This window comes from Helianthus annuus, chromosome 9 (assembly GCF_002127325.2).
Source record: "Helianthus annuus cultivar XRQ/B chromosome 9, HanXRQr2.0-SUNRISE, whole genome shotgun sequence".
NCBI classification, from domain to species: domain Eukaryota; kingdom Viridiplantae; phylum Streptophyta; class Magnoliopsida; order Asterales; family Asteraceae; genus Helianthus; species Helianthus annuus.
Window position 1 is genome coordinate 55,311,380 of NC_035441.2, and position 24,259 is coordinate 55,335,638.

The following is a 24,259-nucleotide window of genomic DNA, read 5'->3' on the forward strand; positions in this document are numbered from 1 at the left end:
GTTCTGCCTTCACTTGTTGACAAGTAAGACATCTGCTAACATATCTGGCTACATCTTCTTTCATAGCGTTCCACCAAAAGTGCTGACGAGGATCTTAATACATCTTTGTAGATCCTGGGTGGATAGAGAATGGTGAACTATGAGCTTCAGCTAACAATGATTCACGTAGGGTGGAATCATTAGGAACACATAACCGTTTTCCACACCAAACTACTCCATTTTCATCAATTCGAAATTCTGATTGCTTACCAACCTCCAAATTCTGTATAATAGCCCAAAGTTCTCCATCATCTTGTTGAGAACTCTTGATACACGAGATCAAGTCGGGCTCAATCTGAAATCTGGCTAGATAACCGTCAGCGTCACCAAGATGGATACCAATACCGAGTTTTTCAAGATCAGTTAGAATACGAGGTTGCAATCGGAGAGATAAAATTGTCCCAAAGTTCTTTCGGCTAAGAGCATCGGCCACAACATTGACCTTTCTTGGATGATACTGGATGTTGGCATCATAATCTTTCAAAAGCTCTAACCAACGTCGTTGTCTCATGTTCAACTCCTTTTGTGTAAAGATGTACTTCAAGCTCTTGTGATCAGTGAAAATATCACAAGTCTCTCCGTACAAATAATGTCTCCAAATCTTTAGAGCAAAGATAACAGCGGCAAGCTCAAGGTCATGCGTCGGATAATTAACCTCATACGGCTTCAACTGGCGTGAGGCGTAAGCAATGACCTTATTATGTTGTATCAAAACACATCTGAGTCCCTTCTTCGAAGCATCGCTATAATTCTGATATCCACCTGTACCAGATGGAAGTGTGAGAATCGGGGCAGACACCAACCTTTTCTTCAACTCCTGAAAACTTTTCTCTCTATAATCATTCCAAGCGTACTTAACCCCTTTTCTTAAAAGTTGGGTTAGAGGTAAGGCGATGGTTGAAAATCCTTCGACAAATCTTCGATAATATCCAGCGAGGCCAAAAAAATTGCGAACCTCGGTGACTGAGGTAGGTGTAGGCCATTTAGTGATTGCTTCCACCTTAGCAGGATCCATCGAAATACCTTCAGTGGAAACCACATGACCAAGGAAAGCTACTCGGTCTAACCAGAACTCGCACTTCGAAAATTTTGCATAAAGCTTCTTCTGTCGCAAAATTTCAAGTACGGTACGAAGATGGTACTCATGTTCTTCCTTGCTCTTAGAATAGACTAAAATATTGTCGATGAAGACTATGACGAATTTATCGAGAAACTCATGAAAGACTCGATTCATTAGGTCCATGAAAACAGCTGGAGCATTGGTTAACCCGAATGGCATAACCAAAAACTCATAATGACCATACCGAGTGCGGAAAGCTGATTTAGGAATGTCTGAATCTTTGATCTTCAGCTGGTGGTACCCAGATCTCAGATCTATCTTAAAAAAACATTTTGCACCCTGAAGTTGATCAAACAGATCATCGATGCGAGGTAGCGGATATCGATTCAAAATGGTGATTTTGTTCAACTCTCGATAGTCAATACAAAGTCTCATAGAACCATCCTTCTTTTTGACGAACAAAACCGGTGCGCCCCAAGGCGAGACACTTGGTCTAACAAAACCAAGTTCCAACAACTCTTGCAACTACTCTTTGAGCTCCTTGAGCTCTAGAGGCGCCATGCGGTACGGTGCTTTAGAAATCGGTTCGGCACCAGGAATCAGATCAATAGTGAACTCCACTTCGTGATCTGGTGGGAGTCCAGGTAGCTCTTCAGGAAAGACACCAGGAAACTCACAGACAATTGGATAATCAGAGATGTTGGGCTCATTCGACGACGTAGCTTTTATCGAAGCCAGGAATGCTACACACCCGTGTGAAAGAAACTTTTGGGCCTTAAATGCAGAGATTATTTTCAATGGCTTACGAGGTTGAGTCCCTTGATAAATGAATTTAGGACGGTGAGGATTTCCAAAAAGAATGCAACGAGTCTGACATTCAATCGAGACGTTATGCCGAGAGAGCTAGTCCATGCCAAGAATAACATCGAAGTCATTCATCTGAATGGGATACAAATTTGCGGGACGAATAATGGACGCGATTTGGATCGGACAATCTCGATAAACATGAGAGATGATAGTAGAATTTCTTTAGGGAGTAGATATCACTAAAGGGTATTCTAAAGTAGTAGGCATAGTCATCAAGTGCTTAGCAAATAAGAGAGATACCACCGAATGTGTTGCACCAGTATCAAACAAGGCATAGATATCACGTTCACCAATGCGTAAATAATCGGAAACCGTACCTAGAGCATTTGCTACGTCATCAGCTATCAGCGCGAACACACGTCCTCCCACAGTAGGTCTAGCATTACCCCCGGTATTGGCTTTAGGGGCAAGCTGAGGGCAAGCTTTAATCATGTGTCCTGCATCTCCACATTTGAAACAAAGGCCTTCAGCTCGGCGACAAATAACTTTGTGAGGTTTCCCGCAAGTGGCGCAAGGAGGATCACGATTCGATTGTTGTGCTCTAATGGGGGTCTGATTTTGTTGTGCTTGATTCTGTGCAGGCTTATGATTTTGATTTCGATTCCTCCCATTTCGTGACTGATTTTTGAAATTCTTATCAGAGCGATGTTTACGGTCTCGGGGTGCCAAGGACTGATTGTTTCCAGCGCGAAAAGAAGAGTGATCCTGATTATTTTCCCTTGGGCGTTTGCGGTTATCATCAAACGCCTTCTGACGATGCTTCTTATCATTATCCAAGTTCTTAACCACATCAACAATCTCATTAATGTCATTGAAACGAAGATTTAGGATAAACTTCCTATCCCGGTCACATATAGCCCATTTAAAAGTGTTCGTCTGCTGCTCTGTTGTGCCAGCAGCGGGGCCTAGAAAACTAAGCAAGCGACAGAAACGATTCTTAAATTCTATAATAGGCTCATCATTTCTCTGCATGATGGATGAATACTCTCTCAGATATTCACTACGATCAGCATCAGTGAAATACTGCTGATAAAATAATGAGCGAAACTCCTCCCATGAGAGTGTAGCTGCGTAATTATCTCTTCCATGAGAACTTTTCAAGATCTTCCACCACCTATGAGCATCGTCCTCCAATTTATAAGTAGCAAGCCTGACTTTGAACACATCATCAACGCCCAACACTTCAAACAATTTCTCGATATGAGCGATCCAGTTTTCCGCCTCAACTGGTGTAGTAGCAGTACTAAATGATTTCGGCTTTTGTTTTTGGAAGTGTGCAAGCCATCCATGGATGCTAACAGGAGGGTTAACATTATTTCCGGGAGGTGGCCCATTGTGGTTACCTCCTGGTGGTGGTCCATTATGGTTACCTCCTGGTGGTGGTCCGTTATGGTTACCTCCATGATTCATTTGTTGTAACTACTGTAATAAGTTAGGAACTAAACCCACAATAGCTGTATTGACGGCGTTAGCAACAAGAGCCTCAAGAGGAGTGTCGTCTGAGGTATTAGTCCCACTACGACGAGTGTTCACACGTCTTTTAGGAGCCATCTGAAAAGACGACTTTCGAATGAGCATTGAGATTTTACATTAAGCGGAAAATGGTAAAGAGGAATCCTAACCCGTCGTCTACCCATTACCTCACGTGTTTTGTTATTAAGGTTTAAGTTATCTATAGGAAAGAGACTTGGCTCTGATACCATAACTGTAACACCCCAACCCAAGGCAGGTCGAAGCGTTACTATTACGAATATCATAACCAAAACACATCCATTTAATATAAGATAGGATTCAAGGTGACATACACGTCTCAAAATACCCTAAGTCTTAAGTTCATTTAAAAGTACATGATTTAACAAAATTAAAGAGTCTTTAAATACTCTTGAACATCCATTAGTCTCTCATTACTGATTCCCCATATTATCCCTGATTACCTGTAAACAAGACAAGAAAAACACAAAAAGAAAACTACGGCTGAGCCAAAGAATTGCTCAGTAATGAAAAGAACAATAGTACAAGTAAGGATGGACGAAAAGAAAGAAACATGAAACGATATTGAAATAATGAATCCAATACGGGTACAGAAATTAAACTGAAGTAGATGATTAACCGAACCAGAAACATGTGTCTAAAGTATAATTGGCACAGTAGCGGATGGATCGTATCATATCACAAACGTATCAGACGCATATACTTATTAGGTGACCTTGAATGTCACAACCATAAATCATGTAATAAGGAAGCACCCAGAGCCAAATACAAACTGGTACACAGCTAGCTAGTCCATGAACCTATGAGATGGTGAGTGTGGCGTTCACCCATTATTCCATCTCCATGCAACAAACTCAAACTCGGAACTAAGATCGATCTATACGCCTCTAGGGGCCAAGGTTCTACACGAGCACAAGCTAGAGACGCCGTGACTTTTATTACGCACTGTCACGATAAGTGTAAATAGCTTACAACCAACTGAAAATAATACTAATAGGAACATGCGACCACGAGTACAAGTCTAAGGTATGGCATGTTACATCACACTAATAATCTTACAAACCATACCATATTGATTCAGATAACACATCACATATCAAACAGTTAACGGAACACACAAAAATCCGTACTGCAAAGTGACGGATATGATAAAAATACTATGATGTCAGAAATAGGAATCCATACCTTGTCTTAGCAAGCAAAGCACAAATCTAAATCGAGTCGTCCTCAATAATTATGCCAACCTAAATCCCGTTCTACTAGATTAGTTTTGTTTTAATTTATTTATTTATTTAAATTAAGAGATCTTTCATTGGATTTCCCGACGATCGTGAACAAACTTTCCCGACATAATTTATTATACGCTTTCGGTTCATACTCACCACAACTTCTTTAATCAACTTAACATATAAAAATAATTTATAATTTATCTACTCATTTAAACTTGCACTATAATTTACGTAGGTCTTTTAAAAAAAAAAAGAAATTGTACAAAATATAATTTTCTACCTTTCTTAACGTTCTTGCAAATTTACAAATAGTATATGTGTTTAGAATACTTGTCATACAAATTTATATCTTATTTAGTAAAAATATAATCTTTATAAAATTTTGAGATGTACATATGATAACTGAACAAATTCAACATAATTATTAATTTTCTTTTATAAATAGATTATTTGTCTAAGTGATGTGTTATATATAAACGGATTTTACAATTCTAATTTTTAAGTATTAGATGTTCACTTGCAAAAATGTTTAACACTACATGAGTATGTTTGACTCAGATCATTATATAACCAAAATTTTAATACATGGTAACATTTAGATTATTGACATTTAAATGATTAATAAATTAATAACACTAAAGTTTTAATACACCACATCATACACATATGGATCCACACATATTACTGACACACACATTCTAACACATGCATGCACACAACATCACATACATCACTAACTCTTTTAAAAAAATACACTACATCGATATGCACACACATACATAAATCAAACACACACACATGCAACACAAACCAAACTTTCAGACTCACACACACACTTACACACTCGACACATAACAAACACCTACCTACACAACTAGCACTCGCTCATACATACAAATACACGGTTGATGACACCCTTTCCGATTAAATCGCCGGAGACAACCCACCCTTAACTCAAATCGGAAATCTCTAACTAAAACATATTAATAACAAAGGTAGTATGTTCGTTTACCTCATAGATCGAAACAAGGAGCGATATGATGCCGGAAGACGTAATTCGCTTCGGTGGTCCGTATGGCGGTTTAAAGTGGCGGTATTGGTGTGTGTGGGACGGTTGAAAACACGACAACGTTTAAACCTCATCGAGCCCTTAGTGGTATAGGGTGGCGCAATCAAGTCGGTTTGCGGCAGACTCGAAACATGGTCGGCGATGTGTGGTCCAGGTAGGTTCACGGTGGTGGTTCGGTTTTATGCGAGATAGAGGAGGAAGAAGGCTAATGTGTATGTATGTATATGTGATATGTATCTCTTAGAGTTGGTTTATAAAATAAGATAAACTCATGCATAGTCATGATGTTTTTGGATAAAGTCAAACAAGGAAAGTGTTATGGGTAAGTTGCAGGGAAAAACATGCTAAGCATGTATGGTGTATTATTAAATTCCCATGCCATAATTTCTTGCGTAAAGGAGGAGAAAAGTATGGGAGTCGCACCAAAATTTCAAGCATAATTATTATACTTGTTAACGTAGCTAGTTTCTTTTTAACTAGGTAAATATTTCAATTTCCAACACATACACGATATCAGTTAGACAAGATTGTTAGATGAAGTAGTCCCATACAAAGTACATATAACTTATCAAATTTTAGAATACACTATATATACATTTATCCAGACTATATATATATATATATATATATATATATATATATATATATATATATATATATATATATATATATATGCACACACATTAACTATTTTTTTAATATATATTAGAGAAACTCACCTTAACTTATTTTAAATCTCAAGTTTAAATTATATACTAAATCTCAATGCAAGATTTTAACTTTTATAACGATTTAGGAAATTTTCATGCGTTACAGTGAAGCACCTGATAAGGAAAAGAAGAAGGTGGGTGGATAATGACGAATCTGAATCGAAGAAGATGAACCATAAGCATTGGAAGAGTCGCAACGATGGCGAGGATGACCGGTTCACATTCATTCGTTTCATTCAATAGCTGTGGTTCACATTTATCGCCGCCACTGAGAGATTGTGACTTAATGAAACAACAACTACAAATCAATGCAACTGTTATTACGGGAAAAAAGTTAATCTCTTGCAAGACCATGACTACATTGAAGCAAAATAATTTGTATTATGACTACATCTTAAAAAAGACCTTCTGGTGACGTGAGAGCAACTTCGATGCCACCCGTTGAAGCTCTCGATTTTTACAGAGAAAATAAATAGCAATCACTTTTCGTCTCTTCTATGCCACCCTGGTTCCATCTCCTGCACTGGCTCTGGCTGCCGCATTTCATCGAGCACCTTGTATGCAAAATTTCAAAGACAAAATTTCAAACATTATTGCTTTCATTTTAGACAAAATATTTAATTTATTACTTAATAAAGCAGCAACATCAAAATACTTAACTGTAGGCATAAGTGGATCATAAGTTCTCAACACAACAACACTTGCAATCTTTGTGTACAATAACTCGATTCAACTTGAATCATTCAAGATACAATCAAAGCAATCTATATTATTAAGAAAAGTTAAGAGAAGGTATACCATTGCAATATTTGAAGGATTAAACAGAATGCAAGTAGAAAATGTTTGAATCTACAACAGGTAACCTTCTGAAGCCTATAGCTTCAAACAAAACTTTGTTCACAGCCTCAAAATCATCTCTTGTTAGAGCTGAAAATGAAAATGTGACAAATTAACCACCAAACTTTACCATGTTATCGATAATTTAAAACACACACACTACATTTTCAATAATACAATATCAATATCTTACTCATTTCTTCATCCGGTAGTCAAGAATGGAGCCGAAAAGCAAAAACACCAAGATCTGAACAAAATCAACAAATATAGGTTAAAAAAGAACCCAACTGTTGTAATTCTAACTTCTGCACACTAATAACAGACTTAGATCTAGATAAGCATCACTGAAAATCAAGTTCTAAATCAAAAAAGGGTATTAGTGAAAAACAGAAACACATACCTTTCCATCAGATTCATGTCTTATTGTCAACAACTCATTCCTTTTATGAGATCCAGCCACCAATCATGCGTTTCATCTCCACATGGAAACCCTAATTCCCAAAATGTAGATAGATGAAGACGTACAACAATGGATTCGTATTAGTTGTGTTAAACTAAGTCGGAACACATTACCTGGAATAAAACCTGAGCGAATCCACTCAAACTGAAGATTTCGAGGGGTGTATTAACTCACAGATTCACGGTGCCCTTGTGAACTGTCTTCATCATCGCCAGCTTCTTCAACCATTCTCCTCCAAGAAAGTTCTCCTCTAGGAAGATTCTAGAGGAAGAACCGAAGAGGAGATAAGATAGAGAGGGGTATTGAACGGATCTGATACATGTAACTCGAATCTGCAACTCCATGTAAGAGAGAGAGGGAGAACTGAGGATATAAGAGAGAGAATGATGGAAGAGAGTGAAGAGAGAGGAAGAACTGAGGGGTATTGAATAAATGGTTTGAATTTTGAAGTTTTGAAACTGGAGCCATATTTTGAAATTTGAAACAGGAGCCATATTTTGAAATTATAGTTTGAATTATATATTATTATTATATTGTTTAGATTTATAGATTTATATATATATATCGGATTTATGACATCACCTTGGACTATGTGGCATAGCTGAATGGTTGACACGTAGGCAAATCTAGGTCATCATCTAAGCTCCCTTAATAGATAGTATAGATTATCAAAAGGTTAAAAAAAAGGTTATCTTTTTAATTTTCATCAATTTTTGCACCACAAAGTGAATAGGATTGGTGGATGTAGTGAATATGATCTTTTTTTGTAGTTATTATTTTTTTCTTTTATTATGGTTTACATTTTCAGCCCCTCAGATTTATTTAGCTCTGTAAATTTTGTCTTTAAGTTAAAGCCTTCTCACTGTAAAATTGAGTTCGTCTATATTGTACACCAGCTCACGACATAAGTTCACATTTTTCTTTGCCTACGTTTGATGTCACGTTGCAGTATAACTTTGCTTACGCTTTTTTGGGTTTTGGTCGGTGTTTGATTACTACTTAGCACGGTTTTCCGACCTACGCTCCCGCAACGCGTGAAGTATAAAACACTAGTTCTTTAACACTTTTATTCAGTGTTTTAAAAACCGGTTCAAACCGTCTGGTTATACTAGTTGAACCATTCGGTAGAACCAGTTAAACCGTCCGGTACACCCGGTTAAACCGTTCGATACACCCAGTTAAACTGTTTTTAAGCTAAATCCAGTACGGTATAAAAACTGAATTTTAAAACATTACTTTTATTCTCTCCTTACTTTACACTTATAAGAATTTAAACCCATAATCTCATAATTGTAAAAGAGAAGAGAACGGACATTATACCACTAGAGTAATTAATTATTACAACTTGAACTCGAGGTTAACTATTCTTAGTAACCGTATAAAATTAATCACCCCAAAATCTTTGTGGGTTGATAAGGCCAAATTCAAATATATAATTATTAAAAATAACAATTTATTATAAAAGATCATACATAACACCATAACACACTTTATTATTTACGAACACAACATTTTTCAAACGTTATAAAAGATCATACATAACACTATAACACACTTAATTATTTACAAACACAACATTTTTCAAACGTAAAAAAGCTGCGACTATTTGTCTCTTTTCCTTTCATAAATATATACACACATAAATATTTTATATAAATGTAGATATATTATTCTTAGAAATTTAATAATCAAACACTTATTTCAATCGGGAACTTATGTATGCAATCAGCCCACGGATTACTCTCGGACGGCTTCACGGCTCGAACGGCTTCCCAAACAGCGCTGTTACACTTGAAGCCACTACCGAAAGCTATTTGCCAAACGCGGTTACCTTTCTTAACGCGCCCTTTAGCCTCCGTGTAAGCCAACTCATACCAAATCGAGCTCGATGATGTATTCCCAAACCTATATAACGTCATCCTTGACGGCTCGACATGTTCCTCGGACAACTGTAAGTTCTTCTCCAGCTCGTCAATCACGGCCCGCCCGCCTGCATGAATGCAGAAGTGGTCGAACGCAAGCTTGAAATCGGGAATGTAGGGTTTTGTTTTCGAGTCGGTTATTTTTCGCATGATTAGGGAGGCGAAGAATAAAAGTTGTTCGCTTATCGGAAGCACGAGCGGGCCTAGGGTGGTGATGTTGGCTTTTAATGCGCCCCCCGCGATTGCCATTAGGTCTTTGGAAAGTGAGACGCCGACTTTTCCAGTTTCGTCTTGTTGTTGGTAGACGCACTTGTATGCGGTGTCGTCCGAACCACAATGGGTTCGGACGGTGTGAAGGAGCTTGTATTTGGCCCGGCGTTTATCGCTGGGCTTGTTTGATAATAGGATAGCCGCACCCCCGACTCGGAATAGGCAGTTAGGGATAAGCATTGATTTCCTGTTTCCAAAGTACCTGATGAGAGACAAATAACCCAATTAATAAAATCATACACGAATTAGTGCAGTGTGATAGACGTGTCAAAAATGACAATAAATCTCAAAATGATTTGCAAGATTATTTGAAATTTCATAATTAGTAAAATCATAAATTGTCTTCAAGGATGTAAACGAGCCAAACCACTCATATACTACTCGAGATTGTTTGTCTAACATTGTGTTCCTGAGTTTAATAAACGAAAGAAAAGAAAAGAAAATGAACTAAGAAGAGAAAAAAAGGAGTGAGAAGAAAATATTTAATTAACTATCGTGTTCCCGAGTTTGAAGAAAATGAAAAGAAAAGTAAAGATTTTATCCAATTTAAAAGGATTTAAAATAAATGAAATAAACATCACTTTTCCTTTTATTTCTCTATATTTCATTCTTTAAAAAACCTTAAGAACACGATTTTTTCTTACGTCCTTCCAAATCCTTTCTTTTTCTTTTTTAAATAAAACTTGGGAACACAATATAAAAGCTCGAATCAAGCTAAGCTTAAAAACTGCCTCAAGCCAAAGTTTGCGTCAATAAATAAGTTTTATAACAAATGAGCCCGAGCCTAAGTTTCACTTATCGAACTTGAACGGGTTCATGAAACTAAATGAGCCTATTATATATATACACTCTTTATTTAGTATATCAAAAAATCTATATCAAATTTATATACACTTATGATAAAATAAGTAAAAGAGTGTCTTTAAATTGTCTTAACATATATTAATTTGTTAGTTGTGATTACCAGTTCTGAGTAATGTTCTCCATACTAACAACAACCGCATAACAATTCCGGTGCACTTGCAACATATCTTTAGCAAGATCAATCGCAACCACCCCAGCACTACACCCCATTCCACCAAGATTAAACGTCTTAATATTCCCCCTCAGTTTATACTTATTCACAATCATCGAACACAAAGAAGGAGTCGGATTAAATAGACTACAATTCACCACCAAAATCCCAACATCTTTCCCACTTATTCTCGTAACCTTAAACAGATTTTCCAACGCTCCAAACATAACATCCTCCGCTTCTTGTCTCGCTGCAGCCATAGACGGTGCTGGCGGTAATTTATGTAGCGCGGCGGGGAGATAAGTCTCCTCGCCGAGCCCAGACCGCTCCAGGATCTTCCGTTGGAAGTCCAGGGCGGATTCGTTGAACTCGCCGTATTGTTTAGAGCGCGCCATGAAGCGGTCGAATTGGACGGTTAGGTGGTCTGGGGCGCGGTAGCAAGAGTAGTCCACAAGGAAAATGGTTCGGGGTCGGGACATGAGATATGCGGTTGATGCGAGTGCGATGAGGCCGGATAAGGCGGTGAAGGTGATGAGGTTGTATTGGAGGTGGATGTAGAGGTTTTCGACGTCGTCGAGGGTTAGCCGAGAGAGGTGGAGGGTGGTGATGGTGATGAGAGGGAGGAGAGAAAGGATGAGGAAATGGGACATGAGGTAGTGGTATCCTAGTTTGACGTATTTTAGTTTGACACTATTGAGGAAATTGGGAAGTGGTGGTGGTGGAGTTTGTATGGTGGCGCCGCCGTGATCGGCGGAGTGGTGGTGGGAAGTGGTGGCCATTGGTGGTTTGTTGAATGAAGTGGTTTGGAGTAGAAGAAGAATGATAGGTATTGAGGATGTGTGAAGAGGTGAAAGGGTTTATATAGAGTAGGATTTACTAGGAGTAGTTAATATTTAAAAGTTTGCTTTTATTTATCTTATTATTAAATTTTTGTATATAAACTTGGAGCAGGAATGAGTTTTTTTTTTCGGAAATGGTGCTGCTTTGAACCCGGTTCTGGAGATTGGTGTAGGTAGGGGTGCAAACGAGCCGAGCTACTCGCGAGCTACTTGAGCTCGGCTCGAAAAAAAAGTTGAACGAGCCGAGCTTAAACGAGCTCGAGCTCGAGCCCGAGCCAAAAAACAAGCTCGTTTAGTAAACGAGCCCGAGCCCGAGCTTCGCTTATCGAGCTCGAGCCGGCTCGCGAGCCTAATCGAGCTTTTTATTTATATATTTTTTATTAATATATTAAACATATATTTATATAATAAAAATTACTATTTATATAAATATAAAACAATAACTAAATTATATGTATAATAATAATTATAATTAATATAAATTAATTAAAAAATACTAAACGAGTCGAGCCCGAGCCGAGCTCGAGCTTGAAAAATTACCTTTGAGCCGAGCTCGAGCTTCAGAAATAAAGCTCGAATCGAGCTGAGCTCGAGCTCGAGCTTTCATATGTTAAACGAGCTCGAGCTCGAGCCTGGTCGAGCTCGGGCTCGGCTCGGCTCGTTTGCACCCCTAGGTGTAGGAATGAAAACGATAAGAGTTAAATGCTTGGTTGGTACAAGTGATTTGCAAATATTTTATACTTGGTTCTAGTGGTTTACTAATTACACTCGTCCCTTGAACAATTAAAAGAAATAAAAAAAATATATATATACCTCTACCACCAACACCTAACATCCAACCACACCCCCCCCCCTTTCTATAAAATCCACCTCCACCTGAAACCCACCATCACCTCCACCTCCAATTCCACTGTCAACCCACAACCACCACCTCTACCGCCGCTGTGTCACCTTATTTTTCGGGATGAACTCAAACTGTCTCAACCTTGTCGCCGCTGCCATGACTCGGAACCACCCAAAGTCACCCATGTTGTCACTCAGTTCTAGTACCGCAGAAATCAAACCCCAAACCTCACTGTCAAATTTGATTTGAACCCCAGCCTCCTAACCGTCATGGTTGGAGAATGAACGGCAACCTTAGACGACACTGCATCGGACCATCAAAAAACTACCCTCGCTTTGTAAATCGGTACAACCTCCATATCTCGCCATCTGGGAATTATAGAATCACCTGTGTCGCGACTCCGAGTTTCGGTGTGTCGTTTGAACTTTTCAGACAATTATTCATCAATTTCGCTTAAGGATCAGTTGAGTTTTGGTTGAAATTTTGATAAATTTTGACAAAGTTTCGATATAATTCATTGATATTCGGTGATTTTTAGTTCGAGTTCTATATATTTTGAAGATTTCAAACAGTTTATCACTGATTTCAAATTGAGTTTCAGTTCGAAATTATCAGTTTTGAACAGTTTACAATCGATTTTCGTTGGTTTCAATTCGAGTTTTTTTCAATGAGATCAGCTGGGAGGTAGAGAGAGAGAAGACTGGACTGAAAAAGAGGAGGAAGAAGAATATGGTGGTGGTGGAGGTAGTTGCAGGTTGTGGTGGGTTGTGAAGATGGAGGAGGTGATGGTGTTAGAGTTTTTTTTAGACAGAGAGATTGAAGAAGATGAGTAGTGGGCCATCTTCTTTATATATTTTCTATTTCTTTTAATTGTTCAGGGGTAATATAGTCATTTCACACATAGTTAACTGAGAAATTTAACAGAGGTTATGTCAGGGGACCAACCGAGTTCATTTTTGACAACTTTTGTGACCACACGTGTAACTAGTAAACCACTAGGACCAAGTATGATTTTTTTTGCAAACCATAGGGACCAACCAAGCATTTAACTCTTCAGATAATAAACATCACAAGATGTTATTTTCAACCGTACAAGACAACAAACAACTATCTAGGCCACAGCTATAATAGTAAACAAGATGGGCCATTAGAAACAAATACCGGTAGGCATGATAAGTTTTAAGAATGAATTTCAAAGTTTGTCCTTTATCTTTATAGTGAATTTCAGGCGGTGTCCTTTATCTTTTAAATTGACGAGTCTTGTACTTAATGTTTTAAAAGCTTGCACGTTATGTCCTTTAGCCCTAACCCAGTTAGATTTTTCTGTTAAATCTGGTCATGTGACTTGCACATCAGGGTATTATTGTCATTTCACATTTCAGGGACTAGTTGTGTAAATAAGTTAAATATCTAACCATTAAAAAAACTAAAAATTTAAATTTAAATGAGTCTCACCCAAACCTCTCACCCAATCAGCCCCCAACAATCTTTGTGGAACCCACCACCACCAACATTTATTATGGTGTTTTAATAAATGTTTGGTATCATTCCCATTACATTCGTATTTATACATTAGTGTAACACCCTAACATGTTTAACCTTAAAACGACGCATCGGAATTATGAGCCTTAAAATTTATTTCTTTGGTAACGACATTACTTACATGAAGGTTCGAGTTACAAATTGTCAAACGTTTTATAAAAAGAAATCACAACGTTAGAACTCAATTTAAGACTTCAAGGCAATACAAAATTTTAACTATGTGACCGCACTTTCCGTACAATCCTTGCTCTTGACTTGATCGCTACTCCTCGTGATGATAATCTGTGATTCGTACAACCTGCACCCACCACATACATTCGCAACATTAGCATACATTATATACAACAAGATTCATAATCATGTAGTCTCGTTACGTTCTATCCACATATACTTTCCATCCCGTTAACTTTCCATATTTAATCATTCCATCTGGGTGTCTAATCCTCGGTGAGACTTCAATAATGTACCTGCATTACATTTCATTCTCAAGGCACACTGTTAATAACGTCAATACTTAAATGTGTTGAAACCATGTATACAATACGTACATAACTACGTACATACATAGTTATGTACGTAACTACTTATGTACATACATGATTACGTCTTCACCTACGTACTTACATACATACCTGCATACATACATACCTGCATCCATACATACATACATAACTACTCACATACATACATTCCTAGCCACGTTTGCCTATGGATTCCCTTTACCAATCGAGTAAGTAAATCCATACTTATACTTACAAATGCCTCTAGATTTATTTCGTTTCGTTTTATACTTGCGTACACGCTCATCGCATCTCATAAACACTCTACAATGAGTTTAGAATACATTTTGGGACTCCTTATAAGTTACAGGACTGATTCGGATGAATTCTGCACATTTGATTGAACTTGCAACTGACACATGGCCGTGCATCCCAACCGCACGACCGTGCAGTACCTACGACGTCGGGAGCGCTGGCAATGCACAAGCCAGTGCATTGATTTACTCGGAAACGCACGACCGTGCGGCCCAAGTGCATGACCGTGCGATACCTCGCGTTGGGTCACTTCGCGTAGATAGTGCATTAGGGCGTCGGACAAAAACTGAAAATGCACGGGGCGTCGGCGACGGCCCCTAATTTTGCCATTTTTCTGCAGATCCGTTTCGTCGTCCGAAAACGCTAAAACTTGCGTAACTTTTAAACCAATTACCCGTTTAACCTCTCGTTTCTTTCTACATGCTTGAAAATTCACATTCTATCATATGAACTTGAAATCCAACATCCGGTTTAAGGAAAATATTAACTTAAAGCTCTCGGCTTTATATACCTGCTTTCACTTATTCGACCCACTCATGTTTTAATCCACAAACTTGTGTGATTACTATCAATTTCGTACTAACTTCATAACCATGAGTATCCCCTAATACCCGGGCTTTAATCATGAAGTTTATGCGCCCATTATCAATTTCTACGTGTAAACGTATTGTAACCCGCTAAAGGATTCAAGCACTTTAAACTTAAATCTTGCTTTCCTTTCCTTACATCTTATGTCCACATTATCACATCTAACTATCATTCACCACAACCATATTTGTAAAACCTTACTTGAATTCAATTATCATGTTGATATAACTAGTTCCTAACTTTACTTAAATAACATGAGAAGTGATTCTAGAATTCACTTACCTCGTGCGTCCGAGTTCATGCATAGCTCCCGTAATTGCCCTTGACCCATTGTCCTTTCGTGCTCGTGTCCATGTTGACATGGTTCCTATACTTTCAAGTCACCGAAATCACATTCTCATTAGCCTTCACAATTGTCCATGTTAAAGATCATACCAATTGTATATTTCACATTTTTGACTTTCATTAGTGACTTTTAACTAGCATAAGGCATATAACCAAAAATTCATATCCTTTTAAACTCACGTAATTCACCATGGCATTCCATAAAACACATATTGACATAACATATATCGTACTTCTTTTTATAATCCTAACTTTTCAACAACAAATCCAATCATGCTTCTTATGAATAGTTGACTTTCAGAAGTCAATAATTCGTCATATGAGCTTTCGGCTTATCATTATATATATATATATACACACACACACATATATATCCATAACATTCTAATAAGCTATACGAACGACACTATATACGTCAAGCCGTTTCACATAATTTCACCTCCTAACTTCGCTTAGACATTTCATCATACACTTGGTGTGCATACTACTTTCCATGCACATAGTATAAGTATTTTATGCATAATATCACTAGTTCATGTCATAATCATCAAATTTCACAAATTTTGCATAACTTTCATTCTAAATCAAGTTCATTTATCAATTTACTCTAATACATAATTGATACTTCGATGTTACATCAATTCTTTCCACCTTCATGATCATCAAATTTCATCATAAACCTACATCAAGTGGGTTTCACTTCAAATCATTCTAATGAGCAAAATTAAACATAATTAACCATCTACATGATGATTCAAATCATAAAAATTTGTGAATTACTACATAACCCATTTTATTCAAGATCACCAATCTAAGTTTTAAAACATACCTTATGATCTCCTTGTGTAGGTGACCGTTAATTCAAGTTCCTTCCTGAATTTGAGCCCTAAATAGCCCTTCAATTTGATGTTATTTGAGGAACTAGGGTTTGGCTCCTTGGAGCCTTCTTCTACTTGATCCAGAACACACACTTTGTGTGTGTGTTTTGGTTTTGTTTTCCTTTAATAACATCATCTTTCAAGAAGTCCCATTTTGGTCCCTATAGCTTAAGCATTTAACTCTAATTGGCTATTGTTTATCATAAGCCAATAGATCACTTGTATCCTAACTAAGTTAGCACTTCTAGTTATTCTTCTATAAAATAACCGAACATTTATAGTCACATTCTTATTCTTATTGTAACACTCATTCAATTTGTTAACACTAGTAACAAAATGGAACTAGTTTTCTAGGAATTAATGTAAAACCCTTACATTAATTGAATATTTCATATAATATATATATATATATATATATATAGTGTATTTTAATCGCCGTTTTTTAAAATATCGATGAAACGACGTTTACATAGAGTTAAAAAAAACCTTCAACGATAATTACAAAAGTTTAAACGTGCACCACAAAACCTTCTACGTATTTGTTGCATATTTCTATTCATGCAATAATTTAAACGTGCACCTAGTAAATGCTTACCCTAACGGGCTTTCCTTGCCATTACTTATTTGCGATCGTTACGCGATTTAGGTCCTTGATGAGTATGCTTTTCTTGTCATAACTCGGACCGTTCCATCATCATATCCGCAATTCGTTCAACTCTCATCATCTTCAGACGCGAGTGTCCTTCAATTAAAACATTCACAAAAGTTAGTAATGTCAACCTCAATAATTGCCCGTATTATAATACAAGGCTTTTCTACTATATACGTCAACGCGCGTAATTTCGTCAACTATATTTTTCATTTAATTGAGGTAATGTGTATTACACGATAACCCTACGTGTTGTTCACAACACTTTAATCATGTTAACCGTTAATATACATGTACTTACCGGATTTGCAATCAAGCCTCGAATCGAAACACTTTATTCTTTTAACCTTGAGCTCTGATTACCAACTTGTAACACTCATTCAATTTGTTAACACTAGTAACAAAATGGAACTAGTTTTCTAGGAATTAATGTAAAACCCTTACATTAATTGAATATTTCATATAATATATATAGTGTATTTTAAATGCCGTTTTTCAAAATATCGATGAAACGACGTTTACATAAAGTTAAAAAAAACCTTCAACGATAATTACAAAAGTTTAAACATCCAAAAGATTATTATAATAGTTTTTCATAAGTTTAGTAACAAAAGAATTATTAAAGTAGCGAAGCTTCGTTAGATTGTGTGTTCGGTTCTTGACATGGCTTGATCATCCTCCGAGGTCTAAAGTGCATCGTTACCTATCATACAATTTCATTCAAATGATTAGAAATCAAAGCATTTGAACAAAATAATTGAACACAAGAAATTATTTTTTTTTTCAGCCCCTTCACCCGGCCGTGTCAAATGTTCACCCGGCCGTGTCAGCTAAACATGTATTTTTCACAGCCCCTTCACCCGGCCGTGCCAAATGTTCACCCGGCCGTGTCAACTCTGCACATTTATTTTTCACCCAATTTACATCCAAAGCTATCCAAACTTATTTTAATCGTTCAGGGTTCGTTTCTTAACATATCTAAGTTATGATCCATTACCCGGATCCATTATTCATATAGTTTACGCTCCCGTTACCCGGTTTACGTTTTTCTTTATTACACTTAAGCCAACATTTTACCACCTACTTTATTTTGACCCGTTTAGAAGTTTTCATGCATTTAAGCATCAAACTCGCATTTCTCTTTGTACACTTCGTATTTCCATTTTTAAATAGCCTCTTATATTCCACCACAACTATTTTGTAGTGGATTTAACATAACGGACCGTTATCCTTAATTTTATCCTTTGGATAGTCATGCTACGTAATTGACCCGTTCTTAGGCATTTGACTCTCAAGGTTTATACTTACAACTCTTAAATATATCTAAGAGTTGCATAATCATAATACTAGTATCTAAACGACCTCTGAGGGTCATTTGCCCGATTTACAAATCATGGCGTTTTGGTCATTTTTAGTCCCTATTTACGACGAAGGACTCTCGCTAATTATTTGACCCATATTTGCATGTTTAACTAGCAACTTAACTATGCGTACCTGGCTCGAGTCATGGGATTGACCCATTTACATACCTTTTGCTATTAATTTCTAATCAATAGCAACGCAAACCATGGATTAAATTCCTGCGATTACAAAACTCAATACTCGATCATAAGATATTATTGTCAAATGGTGTTAACAACACCATTTGACCCGTTTAGTCGAAACGACCAATTATAATTATGAGATGGTATTTAATTACCATTTCATCCCTTTAACCTTTTCCGATTTACTCTTTGAATTCATCTTGCTTAAAAGTCGTTTCTTGCTTTGCTTGGCCCATTTTGACTTATGCCAAATTGTGTCCTTTCAAATCATTTTTATTTATTCGTTAACCCATGTCTGGATTACCATTCTACCGTTTTTGCCCTTTTTACCATAACTTATGGTTTCTTGCCATTCCCACTTATTCCAACGTGCATTATAAGTATTTGGTAGTAAGAATAAAAAGGCGTGAGCTTAACTTACCTCGTATCCGAGCTACGCTTTTCTTTTCCTTCTTGATTCGTTTGACCCGTTTCTTCCCAAGCCTCCACCTTGCTCGTTAAGTGTCAAAACTATCGTCATCATTCAAAGGTGGTTAGATTAGTCATTAATAATTATGACTATTCCACCTTACGTATTTTCTATGTCGAAACTACCGTTCGACCTTATTATTTATTAATTCAACTTATCAAAAATTAACTACTTTTGATCACATGATTTACAAAATTAAGTCTAGATTAACTTTATGCTTTGAACCCTTATCGGTTCATACTTCGCATAATTTGTCATATTATTCAATTACACGTTTCTTTCAAAATTTCAACATATTAGTGTTCGTTTAGACATTTTAGCAAACACCTTGTGGGCATGATTTTCATACTCTCATAAATCAAGTTTCTCAACTAGTTATTTGCCAAGTTTCAACATCATTCACAAGTCTCTATGTCTAGCATGCATAACAACACCTAGACTTACTTCATAGGAATCAAATAACACCCAATTTATTATCAATGTTCTAGTGTTCATTATATTTCTACAAAACCCATTAAACACCTATAATGGATAATCATGAACTTCATGATTTAAACACTAATTCAACAAGTTTTTACTAGGGTTTACTCCTAGACTTGTTTTCCTTACTAATTTCATCTAAGCATTCATAAATCAAGCTCAGATTTCGATTTCTAATGTTCATCAAAATTTCAAGATGTAATCAAAAGACAAAATTTAACATACCTCGTGATCCCTTCACTTAGGTGATCACTAATATAAGCTTGGATTTCGATTTGGTACTGATTTGGCCTTCCAATTTGATCGATTTGAGCAAAGCTAGGGTTTGAAGTTGAGAGCCCCTGGATTCTCTGGAGAGTTCGACTAGAACATACACTCAAAGTGTGTGTTTTGGTGTTTGGTATTTTTATTTAACAAAATCTTGTTTCAAGTTTGCTACAATTGGCCCATATACTTTACCCATGTTGCATATAACATGTTTTAACCAAAGTTTCACATAATTACAAAACTTGTGATTAACTAGGTTATTTATTTCCTAGTTATTTTATCTTGTTTATTTTTTAAGTCCCTTTAACTCAGGCCTTTTATATACTTTGTTTTCTCAAAAACTTTTATTTCCTTTTTATTTAATATTAGGTTATTCCTAATATTTACCGGGTAAATTTTACCACTAACGGTACTTTACCCGTCTTTTAGTGTTAACGTGGTTTGATTACCAAACCCATTTTCGGGGTGTTACAAGTCTACCCCCTTAAAGAGGTTTCGTCCCCAAAACCTTCTCACATTCTTTATTAGTTTAGATCATCCGAACCTTAGTTTCGGTGATCACTTGAGCATTGCTCTCACATAATACTCTTACCAGGGAAGTATGTTAATGTGTTTTGGTTTTAAAACGTATGACGTATACGCCTTCCACGTGTAAGGCATCGTAGGCCATTACCTTCAGCTTGTTTTTCTTATTTTAGTCACTTATTTGGCCGAGTTGTCATTTGATCACTCGGTTGTATTTATTTTCATCTTGCTTACTTCAAGCTAATCTTATTTCAACAGGCGTTTTATATAAGTCATAACACTACTCCGACTTTGATAGGCTTTACCGGCCAGACTGATTAGTCGTCGTCACTTTATTCCCCGTCATTCAGTATATCTTATTGCCAACCCGGCCTTTTATGTGTTTTCTGATTTTCATATCTCGTAACTCACGTTACGACTTGATTGTATTCTAAATCACTTTTTGTGACCGTGTTTACATCACATTTTGTTTAAGTTTATGTCGACTTTTATTATCGGAAATCTTTCCTTCGAATGTATCGCTTTGCACCTACCGGTGTTAAGATCCATATTCCTTGATATTAATCATTTTCCGACTTCGTTTCATTATATTCGTATTTGTTAAAGCGTTGTTTCTCACTAATACTGAATTTTAGTTTAACGCTTTTCTCTTGAACTCATGTCATTTCCAAGGAATTTTCGTCTAAGGATTTATCCCCTTCTGTTGTCATTTCGGTAATGACTTCATCCACTTTTGTGACGTAACACAATTTAAATAATTGTGAATTCTTTTGTCATTTTTGCCCGTTTAAATGTTTTAGTGAAATTTTTCACTTTTGTCAACCAGACCTTTCATAATCTCTTCGCTTTGAACCCATTTAATTAACTTAGCGAAACCCATCGCTTTTATACGAACTTTATCTCCCGTTATTATTTTACGCGGGAAGTTACAATGAGTTTCCTGGTTTTATACTATTGATCTGTAGGTTCTTTCGCTTAGCCTTGTAGGTTATTTCTTTATATTTTCACCTTTTTACCTTATTAAAGTGAGACCCTAACAATTTGTTTCTTTCTATTTGGGGCTCGAAGGTCTTTTTGGTCCCGTAGACCTTAGCCTCATTTATAATTTCGTAGGTTATGATAATCCCGTAGACCATCTTTTATTCAAGTCTTTATTCGAAGGTATATACATTTATATATGTATATGGCGTTAAGGCACCCTTTTTATGTTCAAAAACATTTATTTTCGCCTGGTATTTCCTTTGACCTTGACCGTAGTCTAAGGCTACATTTGTTTTCTTTCGGACAAATTTTCCGACTTTATGACCTCTCACGTCATTTATGCGTCGGTTCATCTTATGCTCGCCATTATCCAGTTTACATATATTTGTATTTCATTATGTCCCATTGTCGGGCTCATTATTCTTTTGCATTTAACACTACCGTTATCCAGCTTGCGCTTACTCATGCCATCCGGTATTATATTATATTCAACCCGTTTGACTTATTCATGTGAAATTTTATCATTATGGATGTCGAACTTCATTCTTTGTTCGACCCATTCAACTTTAAAGTAGTTGAACATAATTTATCAAAATTTCTATTTACATCATCTTGTCGTCTTTTAGTCTTGACTCGAAAACCCGAGTCTTTTAACTTTCCATCCGAGTTCCCGTTTCTCGGTCTACGCATGTGTTTAAATCCTTTCCCATCAACCGGGTGTTTTATCGAAGTCGTTGGTATTGCAACCCTACCGGTATACATTAAGACTTCACTTCACTTTTATATTCCGACTTTGTCCTCAAGTTTGACGTTTTACAAAAACGGCCCGTTAAGATACATATTTGCATTCTCCGGGTTCGAGTGTAAGTACACCCCCTCCCGATGCATAGCTTAATCATTTTACGTATTTGCATTCTCCGGGTTCGAGTGTAAGTACACCCCCTCCCAATGCATATCTAAATCATTTTACATGTTTGGATTCTCCGGGTTCGAGTGTAAGTACACCCCCTCCCAATGCATATCTTAATCGTTTTACATATTTGCATTCTCCGGGTTCGAGTGTAAGTACACTCCCTCCCAATGCATATCTTAATCATTTAGATGTTTGGATTCTCCGGGTTCGAGTGTAAGTACACCCCCTCCCAATGCATATCTTAATCATTTTACATGTTTGAATTTTCCGTGTTCGAGTGTAAGTACACCCCCTCCCAATGCATATCGTAATCGTTTTACATTAATCTTTGTCCCTTCACTCGGGCTCATTATCCTAATGTAATACGTTTTCGTCACCCGGCTGTGCGTGTAACCCCCGTCAAAATCGACCCGTTTCAAAATTCGACCCGTTTTAAAAAGACGAATCCTAAACGTTAAACCTCGGAAAATTTTCGCGAAATAAATAATCGTTGAAAGATATCATTAATTTATGGTTATTTATGTAAATTAAATTAGTTAATATTATTCTTTTATAAAAATTCAGTTAGTCTCATTAGATTTCAAATTAGAATTTAGGTTATGAAAGTAACCTAGTTTGTTAAATTAATGAATAAAGTTAATAAAGTCAGTTAACTCAGTTAGTCACACAACGAAACATCAGGGGCCAAACTGAAAATATTGAAACTTAAAAAGGAAATTAAGGCATCAAAAAAGGGCTTATGCCCAGGCTCGAACTTGGATCACTCAAACCCCACACACACGCCTTAACCGACCGGGCTACCGTCCTCGCTGTTTAATATTTCAATCAATTAATTCATATACATAAATTACGCGAATTCCATTTTTAAATCAATTCCCGCCAAACTGTAAACGCGCTTTGACCAATTCGTTTCCATGTTTCGTTCGAAGATTGACAGCATGACATCCGGTCATTAACAGGTTCCCTTATTTGTTCGACCAATTTCCGCAAATCACCAAGATCTTCCTAATTTACGAAACGCGTTTTCGGACTCTATAAAAAATAAAGCTTCTTCACTGTTCGGCACCCTCTCACACTTTCTAATATCTCTCACTGTTTTACTCTCTCGCCGGATTAGCAAACTCGCCGGAGCTCGGGAAGACATTACGAGATCTCGGCACATCGAAGTTCACAACGCGACGTGTTTCGGTTCGTTCACGTTTGTAATGAATAAGATGACGCGAACCGAGCACGCCGGAACTGGAATCATGCCGAAATTTACGTCAGAACTCGTTACTGATCATCTTGTTCGGTTAATCGCTCTGGTTCATTCTTTTGGAAGTTCTTCATCTTTACTCATGCGTTATTACAAGAAATCGCAACGCGACCAATGTTGATTAGTACAAGACTCAAGAAACAAGCTAGGATGGCTTTAGATACCCATTTTAGCAATTAAACAATGTTTGAATCTATGTTTACTATTTGAAACAATGTATTATTCTCTAGTTTTATAAAAATGATTTAATTCATATTGTCACAATTAGTGTTATGTTGTTTTGAACAATTTGTTCGTCTCATCCCGATGTTTCCGCCATCGGTTGGGGTGTGACAGATTGGTATCAGAGCCATAAC

General features: G+C 36.9%; 2 protein-coding genes and 2 long non-coding RNA genes across 4 annotated transcripts; all 4 read right to left on the minus strand.

The window, feature by feature from the left end:
- Positions 1 to 1,624: 1,624 nt before the first annotated feature.
- LOC110875899 lies at positions 1,625 to 3,376 on the minus strand. Its single transcript, XM_022124094.1, has 2 exons — positions 2,207 to 3,376; positions 1,625 to 2,002 (listed from the first exon to the last, which is right to left on the minus strand). Exons 1-2 carry the CDS (start codon positions 3,374 to 3,376, stop codon positions 1,625 to 1,627), a joined length of 1,548 nt encoding a protein of 515 aa, XP_021979786.1.
- A 5,987-nt stretch (positions 3,377 to 9,363) lies between these two features.
- LOC110875898 (3-ketoacyl-CoA synthase 9) lies at positions 9,364 to 11,785 on the minus strand. Its single transcript, XM_022124093.2, has 2 exons — positions 10,919 to 11,785; positions 9,364 to 10,156 (listed from the first exon to the last, which is right to left on the minus strand). The coding sequence occupies exons 1-2, from the start codon at positions 11,746 to 11,748 to the stop codon at positions 9,451 to 9,453; spliced, it is 1,536 nt and encodes a 511-aa protein (XP_021979785.1). The 5' UTR covers positions 11,749 to 11,785; the 3' UTR covers positions 9,364 to 9,450.
- A 2,496-nt stretch (positions 11,786 to 14,281) lies between these two features.
- LOC110874423 lies at positions 14,282 to 16,899 on the minus strand. Its single transcript, XR_002555938.1, has 3 exons — positions 16,772 to 16,899; positions 15,880 to 15,964; positions 14,282 to 14,492 (listed from the first exon to the last, which is right to left on the minus strand). It is a non-coding gene; the product is annotated as an uncharacterized LOC110874423 (long non-coding RNA).
- A 1,366-nt stretch (positions 16,900 to 18,265) lies between these two features.
- On the minus strand, positions 18,266 to 20,325 carry LOC118481895. Its single transcript, XR_004866268.1, has 3 exons — positions 20,188 to 20,325; positions 19,435 to 19,523; positions 18,266 to 19,049 (listed from the first exon to the last, which is right to left on the minus strand). It is a non-coding gene; the product is annotated as an uncharacterized LOC118481895 (long non-coding RNA).
- Positions 20,326 to 24,259: the final 3,934 nt, after the last annotated feature.